This window comes from Esox lucius, chromosome 20, assembly GCF_011004845.1.
Source record: "Esox lucius isolate fEsoLuc1 chromosome 20, fEsoLuc1.pri, whole genome shotgun sequence".
Classification (NCBI taxonomy): Eukaryota; Metazoa; Chordata; class Actinopteri; order Esociformes; family Esocidae; genus Esox; species Esox lucius.
In genome coordinates this window covers 35,718,979-35,730,192 of record NC_047588.1, presented here as the reverse complement: position 1 = coordinate 35,730,192, position 11,214 = coordinate 35,718,979, and the positions used below count along the sequence as shown (strand labels likewise).

The window sequence follows — 11,214 nt, the reverse complement described above, 5'->3', positions numbered from 1 at the left end:
CACACAGTGACGTCTGACAGAAAGTGTGCACTCCACCACACGAGCGTGCACACTGAGACCCAATTTTCTTCTCTTGTTGGTTTAAACCACATGTTACTTTTTGTCAGTGACTCCCCTGTGAAGTAATAAGCACAGGAGGAGACATTCCTGTTTTGATAAACACAAACCTCAGGCTCAAGGGAACATTTCATTCCTCACTGAGCACCATGGATGTCCTGCAGATGACATTCCCCCAAATGTTCCACGATAAGCCTTGAAACAGTTCATTCAAGACCAGGATAGACAGATCAGTAACAGCCCAGAAGTATACACAACAATAGCTATGGAGAATGAAGAACGAATGATCGTTTATGTCGTGCAGAACAGTCCAATTTGAGTAATCGTTCAGTTGTACTTTTTTTTAACGGTAGTAAACAGAAATGCAAAGCTGCTCACTTTATAAACAATGCCACCTTTATTAAATTAAATTCATTCTCCCCTGTACACAACATTAAGACGTCATTAATTAATTAAATAATTAATTAATTGTCTTAACACGCAATATTGCAAGGGCCGCCCAATCGTGTTCCTGGAGATCGACTTTTAGATCGACTTATAGATTTTCTCTTCACCCCATTTGTGACTGATCTGAATTAGCTTTTCATTATTAAAATCATGAGTGCTAACTTAAGAGTTGAAAAGAAAACCACCAGGCCAGTAGATTTCCAGGAACAGGTTTGTCCTGCCCCGGGCTAAACCGCATGCGAGTGTTGGCAAGGGAATGTCGTTTAGACCAGGGTGTGGAAAAACGGGATGAACTTCATTTCTTTCGATTGGTTTCCAAACGTTTATATGCAGAACCATCGGACATCCAAGTCTTTCCTCCGTCAATCCAACATCATGTCACTCTTAAGAAGAGCGACCACTGTTTCATGCCCACTGCGCTTGCGCGCTTCCAGGTCTACCAGGAAACAAACGCGAAGTAGGAATACAAGCGGTAATGCGATTCGCGGACTGTCAGAAGTAGTAGAAGAGGTAAGAAGTCTTCACTAGTGCTATGTATTGTTGTGTTTAAACAACATGGTAAGGTACTCTTCATGGACAAACTCTCGTCTTTGTGGACAGGACAGATTCACTGGAGTTACACAATGGCAGTTGCCAATGGTTGACAGTGTCGGATGTTTACATTCTTGAAACACCACAACGTAATCGAGAATTTGGACATTAAGTTACGTAGCTGAAGCTAGCAAACCGGACTCATTGTTTTTGGTTCGGACTGACATCATATATCAAGAATCGAATGACAGCTTGATAAATTGATACTAACTATGATAATATTGCTATCTCTTAGAATGTATGGCCGCTGATGACGTCCTGTATTATGTATCCTCTTGCCCCCGCAGGCATGCAGTGGATTTAAATTTTTTTACATCTGCCCTAATAGAAATTACATATTCACATTTCTTGGGCATGAACGCAAATGAAAACATGAAATGAATGCTCACATTAGTCTCGATATACGTTTAACTTATATCACTGTTTTAAATCTCAGAATATTACCTTTTTTTTTATATAGCCACTGCTTGACCTTTAATCCATTTGTAGCTTTATTAAATAGGCCTACCACACTATTTAAGATGGTGACCATTTTCAGCTAATAACAAGCACAGTGTGTGCCTATCTCCTTGAAGAAAGGTGTGTGTATTTGTAGCCCACAGGTCGTTGTTTTTTGGCACTGTCTTTGTTCATTGCTCTCACATGCTTCTGATCAACTAGACAAATAAGCTCCAAGCAGAGGTGATAAGAGGGGCAACTTTCAGGACAGCTGTCGTTATCATGGACCTGTAGAGGTCATGTCCCACAGCAATGTTGCTGAATCTTATCTGTGGTTAGGAGCTTTTTGTGATCACAGAGGGAGTTAGAGCAGCTTAAGTGTGGCTACTTTCAATGCCTACACATTGCAGCAGTCAACTGTATTTAGGTAGACCTGAGAGTAAGTGGTCAAGATTAGGTCAGGTTATACAGTTTCTGTTATCACCGTGTTATGACCTACTTTCCTGCTGTTTTTCTTGCTCCCACGTCGGTGGCTTCATGTCAACTCCGGCCTGGCCGGCGCTCATATACCAGCTCTCTCCACAGTGGTGTTTTGTTGTGTGTGTTTCATCGGAACAGGAGCCCAGCGTTTGCGTGGTGGTTCTAGACACGGCCCCATCCATGGCGTGCTGCCAGCAGAGCCCCGGGCTGTGTCGCCACTTGTCGACCTACACTCTGGCTCTGGGCCTCGGCTTCGTCACCCTGGGCACCTCCCGCGTCGTACTGCTCAAGATGTCCGCCAACGCACGTCAGTACCGCAGCCAGGAGTCGGCCGCCATGTCACTATGAATTTGGGACTTCTCGTAAACACTGTTTCTCTCTTCTGCGTGCAGACAACAAGTACGACTTCCTGCCCGCGTCTGTGAACCTGCTGGCTGAGGGTCTCAAGCTCGTCTTCTGTCTGGCCATGTCGCTCAGGGTCATGGTGCGCGGTGAGTGGTCTGAGGGAGAGGATGCCGTCTGGTCTGGATGTCAGAATTCAGGACTGTCGTTTTGCTTGAGAGGGCGTTCCAGAGGGGAGGTGAAGGCATGCCGAGAAACAGTCTTACACGTGCCTGCGTGTGCATAAAAACTACTATTATAGTTAAATCTGCCCGGTTGTCCACTAGAGCAGCTGGATAGCGCCCTGTTGTCCACTAGAGCAGCTGGATAGCGCCCTGTTGTCCACTAGAGCAGCTGGATAGCGCCCTGTTGTCCACTAGAGCAGCTGGATAGCGCCCTGTTGTCCACTAGAGCAGCTGGATAGCGCCCTGTTGTCCACTAGAGTACACTACAATGTCCCCCCTAAAAGCAACCAGAATACAAGCAATATTCTTTATATATTAACATGTTACATATTTTATGTTTTTTAATTTATGTAGGTTTTTACCCTCATGTTTTTTTTTTCTCTGCCTGTTCAGGACTAGTAGACATTTTATTGGATTTATGTGTGTCCAGCCTATAGTTTTGGCTTCTTACAGCCTTGTTGCCTTGTTTTTTCTCCATGCTAGCCTTGACGCCACATCGTCTGTCTCCCACTCTCAACTTCCTTCAGCTGTACTTGGCTCTGCACCTTGCGCTGATCCATAATCTTCACGTTCATATGTTTATATTGTTAGTGACTTAATTGTTAATTGTATGTTTTTACAGTGTATATTGCATATATAATGTCATTGGGGACAGTAGCGTACATACTCTAATCTAATCGTCTTTTCACCAGTCATCTTCGTCTGTCTCATGAACTATTGGAAAAAATCTGTGATTTTACTGGAACGTTTCATCTGAAACGTTAACAAGTGTTATGCGGATTTGATGTAGTTTAGGTGTTATTTTATTGAAAGATTTTGTCATGCCTGGGTGTAAAAGAAAACTATGATCCACTTGCTTTTTCCGACATTGCTCATCTCGGCGATGTCAGGTCCTGTACGCAAGGTTTCCAGATCATTGACAGTAAACCATGAAATCCGCTACTCCGCAATTTTTTGTTTTTACCATACCATTAGCATGCCGACACTCAGAGGCGGTCAGGATTTTGGGAAGGCGGTCGCCTTTGATTTTTATATGCAGGAAAATCCCTGGTGTACGTCCTCATCGGCTGTGTCTGTGTTCCAGAGGGCCGTTCCTGTCGAGAGCTGCGCTGCTCCTCGGTCCTGTCCTTCCTGACTTTCATGAAGTGGTCGGTCCCAGCCTTCCTTTACTTCCTGGATAACCTCATCATCTTCTACGTCATGACCTACCTACAGCCCGTGAGTTTTACATCTCCGTCTGAGCAGTGGCTAAAAGTGACCTCGCCCTGTCTTTGTGATTCAGGTGTGCTGGTGGTTGGGTGGGGTGGGGGGGGGGTGCACTTTCTATAAACCAAAATCAGATGTCACTGTTGTTTCATCAGGGCTGATGTTAAAACCTGAGTTGATGCCTTGTCTCTGGTTACTTTTCCCATCAGGCCATGGCCGTATTGTTCTCCAACTTTGTCATCCTGACCACAGCCATCCTGTTCAGACTTGTGCTGAAGTAAGTCAAAACTCGTTCCACTAGAGTCAAAGTCAAAAAGCAAAAATCCTAATTTTTTAAAACTAAGTACGTCAAAAGTTATTGACTGGATCAATTCGTCATCTATGGTAGACGTGCAGCTGAATTTGGACTTCTCTCTCCTAGGAGACGCCTGTCCTGGGTTCAGTGGGCTTCCCTGCTTATCCTCTTCCTGTCCATTGTCTCCTTGACCCAGGGGTCAGGAGGTAGCCACAAGGCCATTGCGATGCCAGGTCTCCGCCCCCGGCCCTTCTCCCGGCCCAGCAACAGCTGTCTGCTCTACACACAACTGAAGGAGCAGCAAAGGATCGACAGGTATTAAGAGAAATAAGAGTCACGCATTATGCCATGCCAATCCACCAATCAATCGCATGTATTTATAAAGCCCTTTTTACGTCAGCAGTTGTCACAAAGTGCTTTCACAAAAACACCCGGCCTAAAAACACCAAGGAGCAAACAACCGTAGTGTTGAATTTCAGTGGCCGAAATTTAGGAAGAAACCTAGAGAGGGGTGACCACTACTCTTCTGGCTTAGCCGGGAGAAAAATATTAACAGTACAAATAATTAACAAATGCATGTGTGGGCTGAGCCAGTGACTCTTCCCCCAAAAGGCTTGGAGGGAGGGCATCCCAGTGGCGACGAGAGCCCACCTGGCAAGACAGCATGGGTGGACAGTATCAAGCCTACTGGTCACCTTCACGCCCCCGGGCCAGGCTACACCTAATTATAAACCGTGCTGTAGAGATGAGTTTTTAGTAGACACTTGAAAGTTTGCACTGAGTTTGCATTTCTAACCTTAATTGGCAGATCATCCCACAGTAGTGGAGCTCTATGAGAAAAGGCCCTGCCCCCAGCTGTTTTTTTTCAAAATTCTAGGTACAATTAAAAGGCCTGCATCTTGCGATCTAAGGTTGCGTGTAGGTATGTATGGCTGGATCATTTCAGCAAGGTAAGTAGGAGCAAGTCCATGTACTGATTTATAGGTTAACAATAAAACCTTAAAATCAGCCCTAACCCTAACAGGCAGCCAGTGTAAAAAGGCTAGTACAGGAGTAATGTGTTCAATTATTTTTGTTCTAGTTAGGATTCTAGTAGCTGTGTGCAACACTAATTGAAGTTTATTTATTTATCAGAGTAACCTGAGAGAATTAATCTAATCTAGAAGTAACAAAAGCTCTTTGTTTCCTGGGTCCTAAAACGAGCATTTATATTTTTCTCTGTCATCCACTTCCTAATACCTGAAACGCATGTTTCCAAAGTCGCACATTTTGGGGCTTCTCCATGCTTCATCGTAATGTATAACTGTGTGTCATCAGCATAACCGTTAAACATTGACATTGATTCCGGACTATATCACCCAGAGCACGAGTCACCAACCCGTTGATCGCGGTCGACAAGTCGATCTTGGAAGCATTTTAAGTCGATCGCGAAGAGTTTTCAAAATCAGAGAAAGAAATATATATATATTTGTATTCATTATTATTTATTCATTTAAAACGCACCATGTGTGAGCCTATTGTGTGCAGTAACTGGTGTCTAGGGAAGGGAGAGGCTGTCCAATCAAATAGCCTATAGTTTACATATGAAGAGCTCACTGTTTTCGGTTCTGATGGAGTGGTGATGCGTTCATGTAAACGGCACCTAAAAGCTGTCTCAAAGAACCAGCAAAAATTATGATTATGTAAAATATTTCAATGAGACGTTTTAAAAAAAAATTGTGTGGCTGCAAAGATGAAGTTGATGATCCTGACCCGCGATCTTCGCAGAACGCGCCGGAGAGAAATGCACATTTCATATGGATTAATAACACATTTTCATACTAAAAATGTATTAGAATTAAGATACAATTAATACAAAAGTATTTTTGTAGTGACTAACAGGCAACAAAAAATGTCAAACTCTTTTGTGGCCTCGTTTTTTCTGAATTTTTTGCAAGTGGTAGATCTTGGTTTACATTTGGACTTGGGATGTGATCTTAGGCTTGAAAAGGTTAGTGACCACTGACCCAGGGGCAGCATATATAGTGAGAACAATAATGGGCCCAAAACCGAGCCTTGAGGAAAACCAGAACATACCTTTGATTTGTCATAGGATATGCCATCCACATATACGAACTGATATCTTTCAGATAAATAAGATTTAAACCAGGCTAGCCCAATATGGGTTTCCAGTCTCTCTAAGAGAAGGGAGTGATCAATAGTGTCAAAAGCAGCCCTAAGATCAAGAACCAACAGAATGGATGCAGAACCTTTGTCTGAGGCCATTAGAAGGTCATTTGTTACCTTCACGAGTGCAGTCTCAGTACTATGATGGGATCTGAAACCGGACTGGAGCATTTAAGTTGTTGGGAAACACATTTTTCCAAGATTTTTGGGAGGAACGGGAGGTTCGATAATGGCCTTAAAATATTTTATTATGTCTGGATCCCGATTAGATTGTTTTAGAAGAGGCTTCATTTCCGCAATTTTTAGTGAGGCTTCATTTCCGCAATTCATTACGTTCAACATTGGCTGACCTAGCACAGGAAATAGCTCCTTATTTAAGTAGTTTTGTTGGAATTGGGTCTAGTTGACAATTTGTGGGTTTGGGACTCATTAATTAATTTAGTGAATGTGTTGAGCGATACGGGATAAAAAAAAATGTCCCCATTGACACCTGGTCAGGGAGGTTCAGGACATTCTCAGGACTGAGATTTTGGGGACTATAACTATTTATGGACGAGTCAGTTATTTGTTTTGTAATGGAGATTATCTTTTCATCAAAGAAGTTAATGTATTCATTACAGCTAAATTGAAGAACCACTTCACTTGTTGAGTGTTGCTTTTTTGTTAACTTTGCAATACAGTATACAGTATGGTAGTGTACTGTCTATCCAGGCTAGTATGAATACTTCCAACTTGGTGGAGCTCTACTCTCGCTCCAATTTTCCAGAGGCTTGCCTGAGTACTCCAGTATTGTCTGTGTACCAGGGAGCAAGTTTCTTGTCGTTTATTTCTTTCGTTTTTAGTGGTGCACCTGTGTCTAAAGTATTTCGCAGTGTTGAGTTTAGATCCTCGATTTGATCGTTTGTGGATTTGTTTACTCTGGCGTTGATGAGCGAGCTTGTAAGAATACCAAGGAATCTATTTGTAGTCTGAGAATTTATAGTACGTCTTTTAAAACTCATTGTTTGCGGAGCAAGTGGGTTTCTGGTTTTTACGGTAAATGTAATAAGAATCTCCTTTACCCATCACTTTGCCTTTTCTCCTCCCCTGCCCCGACAGTAACTCCTCCACGTGGGGCTCGGGGCTCCCCGGCCAGGCGGAGGAGTGGCGGGGGAAGATGATGGGGAGCACCCACTCCCTGGGCGTGGGCCACATTCTCCTGGTGCTCCAGTGTTTCATCTCCTCCATGGCCAACATTTACAACGAGAAGATCATAAAGGAGGGCGATCAGCTCCAAGAGAGCGTCTTCATCCAGAACAGCAGGCTGTAAGAAGTCATGTGACGTCTGGCACATCAGGCATGGAAACCCACACACAGTCTCAGTGTAAAAGGGGTGTGTGTGTGTGTGTGTGTGTGTGTGTGTGTTTGCAGGTACTTGTTTGGCATATTGTTTAACGGGCTGCTGCTGGGCGTCGGAAGCGAGACCCGGGGCGTAGTGGTCCACTGTGGTGTCCTCTATGGTCACAATGTGTACTCGCTGGCACTGGTGGTTGTCACTGGTAGGTCCACTGAAATTCTGCCTGTACCCTGTAGAGCAGTGGTTCATCAGTTACCATGAACGCCTTATTTGCACTGTATTGCTGGTTATTGTCTTTTTCTCTATGTAAATAGAGGTGTACATGTAATGTACGTAATGGAACATGTTTCCACAGCTGCCCTGGGCCTGTCGGTGGCGTTCATCCTGAAGTTCAGAGACAACATGTTCCATGTGCTGACGGGGCAGATTACCACGGTCCTGGTCACCACTCTGTCCCTCTTCCTCTTCCAATTCCGCCCCTCGCTGGACTTCTTCCTGCAGGTGCCCGTGGTTCTGCTCGCCATCTTCGTGTACAACGCCAGCCGGCCCGTGGACCCGGAGTACGTCATGCAGCGAGCCAAGCTGCGTGTCATCAACGGAGAAGTTCTGCATAGGTCGAGAGGGGTAAGGACCTGTTGGAATGTAGATGACGCACACACAGAATCCAGGCGATCTAACGGCAGCTGGGGTAGACAGCGATTAGACTGAGTGGATTGGTTGTAATGAGGAGTTCAGATAACCAGCACAGCCTTGGTCACTGGATTAGGTAGGAGGAGGTACTGTGTTAGGAAGGTGGCGATATTGCGTTAGGAAGGTGGCGATATTGCGTTAGGAAGGTGGCAATATTGCGTTAGGAAGGTGGAGGTACTGCGTTAGGAAGGTGGAGGTACTGCGTTAGGAAGGCGGAGGTACTGCGTTAGGTAGGCGGAGGTACTGCGTTAGGTAGGCGGAGGTACTGCGTTAGGTAGGCTGAGGTACTGCGTTTGGTAGGCTGAGGTACTGCGTTAGGTAGGCTGAGGTACTGCGTTAGGTAGGCTGAGGTACTGAATTAGGGAGGAGGAGGTGCTGCGTTAGGTAGGGGGAGGTGCTGCATTAGGGAGGTGGCGATACTACGTTAGGTAGGCTGAGGTACTGCGTTAGGTAGGCTGAGGTACTGCGTTTGGTAGGCTGAGGTACTGCGTTAGGTAGGCTGAGGTACTGCGTTAGGTAGGCTGAGGTACTGAATTAGGGAGGAGGAGGTGCTGCGTTAGGTAGGGGGAGGTGCTGCATTAGGGAGGTGGCGATACTACGTTAGGTAGGCTGAGGTACTGCGTTAGGTAGGCTGAGGTACTGAATTAGGGAGGAGGAGGTGCTGCGTTAGGTAGGGGGAGGTGCTGCGTTAGGTAGGGGGAGGTGCTGCATTAGGTATGGGGAGGTGCTGCGTTAGGTAGGGGGAGGTACTGCTAGGTTGATATGTAAGCAGTCGGAAGGGTAAAATAAAGATGGTCATTAGACTGAGTCGTGACATTCCACCAGAGCAGCTGAAGTATGTTAACTGTTAAAACAGCAGGTGGCTGTCACAACACTTCTGACCACACAACACTTCTGACCACACAACACTTCTGACCACACAACACTTCTGACCACACAACACTTCTGACCACACAACACTGGCCATAGCTTTTGCTTATTTCATTTAGTTTGTGTAGTCCTATGTTGAAATGCTGCAGTTCGTTGAAACCCAGCAGGTAAATGATTACAGCGCAGTCACTTTCAGGGCAGATTTCTTTCAGAGATGTTTCGTCTCTGACCTTGCCCGCTGTGTTTTGTGTCATAGGATGGGGAGGAGCTTGAGAGGCTGACCAAGACCAGTACAGACAGCGAATCAGAGGTGTCTATCTAGCTACCCAGTTTCACATCACCATGTCTCAACCGTGTCACATCATCCCAATGTCTGGCATCAAATCTTGGTCTGTGACATCAGAATGGAAATTTTTCTGTGTTATGACACCAGGCCAGCATGGCCTAGAATGTCTTCGGAAGGCCGGGTTCTGTGATATCACAATGAACATGGAGTTCTGCTGGGCCTACTCATGGATATAAAGCAGGAGATTGGAATCTGATGCCATCTTACCTGGGACCAGTTCTGGAATTAAAGCTACTCAGCATCACCATGTCATGGTCACATTTTATTGGTGATGCAGCAAGCGCCTGATTAGTTTAGTAATATTTTAAGATGTTTATTTTAAAGCTCTTTAATTGACGAAAGTTAAGGCTAATTAAAAAGCAAGACTCCGGTAATGCGGTCAACACTTTCTAATCTGATTGTTAATATCGGAAAACTTATTAAGACATGTTAATGGTGTGTCAAAGGCTACACTCCTTAGCATCCAACTTAAGAATGAGGCACGTGGCTATGTGTGTTTTGTGATCTGAAAGCCCTTTCAAAGTGGAGAAATGATCTGCCATTTGTGCTGTGTCTCTACTGATGCTGGTTTAGAACCGGTTCCAGGTTATTTTCTCCATTGTCATGTATAGGGGCTCTATGACATATTGTGTTGAAGTGTCTGTGGGTCTACTGTACTGTGATGATGCAATAACCTGTTGTATGTCATTCAGAAACGTGCCTGAAATGCTCCGCATGCCGTGTTCTATATACGGTATGTTTTTGTACTTAAAATAAAGCTGTTCATGTCATTGACAGAGTGGTGGGGGTCAATGCCTTGCCTGTCAATCACTGTATGATCTTGCTGTGTCTGTTTGTCGGAATCAATATCCTTTTGAATATATATAGTGAGGTGAACTAATACATCCACCTCTGGCTGTTGACAGCTGAATTTGCGTGTCATTTTGATAGCCAACATGAACTGTGTTTGTACCGATCATATGCCTAATTACTGGCAACAGATCGCCAGTCGTGTGAACTGGCTGGGCAGGCTATGTTGCCCCCTCATTCCACAAGCACACTATTGTATATGCTTTGGGATCTTGGCAGTTACTATTACTGGTCTCAGTTCATTTTAGCCCACCCCCCCACCCCACCCCGCCTGGGACAGAAAGTACAGGTGTTTGAATGTACATGCGGAAAATGTCTATGTACATGCTGGTGGCCTACACGCCTACATTGTCATAATGCTTGATCGGAATTATAGGTCAGGGGCTATTTTTATAACTTTTTTGGTCAATTTGAGATCCGGGGCTATTCATAAAAGCATCGGGGCTATAGCCCCTGACGCCCAGACCTAACCACACCACTGGTGGGCGGAGCCAGAGATAGAAAGAGAGGAGAAGGGGGCAGACTGTGGGCAGGGCCAGAGACCGTGATAGAGAAAGGGCACAGACTGGGGGCAGGTTTGGGGACTGAACCCCAAGTTGACAGGGGGATTGTTTGAACTGGGGGCAGACTCTGACACAAGTGTCTTCACTCCCCTAAAACTGTTTTACTATGCCAAAACTGAATTTGTGTTTCTATAACAGTTCAGTGCTTACACTGTATCCCACACGATTGTCAGCATATTACTAGAAATAAATTTTTAATACAACAGCCAGAAATTACATTAAGGATTTGACCATCCATCTCCATTCTCCTTGTTGTCATTTTAAAATGAATCCAGCAGGGGGAGTTGAAGTTGAATAAATCCTACTTTTTGAGT

General features: G+C 44.9%; 1 protein-coding gene across 1 annotated transcript; it reads left to right on the top strand.

The window, feature by feature from the left end:
* Positions 1-816: 816 nt before the first annotated feature.
* Positions 817-10,303, top strand: slc35a5 (solute carrier family 35 member A5). The gene is made up of 10 exons (XM_010889944.5): positions 817-1,014; positions 2,152-2,320; positions 2,406-2,504; positions 3,664-3,797; positions 3,995-4,062; positions 4,207-4,395; positions 7,345-7,551; positions 7,657-7,784; positions 7,938-8,206; positions 9,399-10,303. The coding sequence occupies exons 1-10, from the start codon at positions 832-834 to the stop codon at positions 9,462-9,464; spliced, it is 1,512 nt and encodes a 503-aa protein (XP_010888246.3). The 5' UTR covers positions 817-831; the 3' UTR covers positions 9,465-10,303.
* Positions 10,304-11,214: the final 911 nt, after the last annotated feature.

Coding starts and splice junctions, on each gene's coding strand:
- slc35a5 (XM_010889944.5), top strand. CDS start 832: ATGCAGAACCATCGGACATCCAAGTCTTTCCTCCGTCAATCCAACATC. Junction 2,505..3,663: donor GCTCAGGGTCATGGTGCGCG/GTGAGTGGTCTG, acceptor TCTGTGTTCCAG/AGGGCCGTTCCTGTCGAGAG. Junction 4,063..4,206: donor CTGTTCAGACTTGTGCTGAA/GTAAGTCAAAAC, acceptor TCTCTCTCCTAG/GAGACGCCTGTCCTGGGTTC.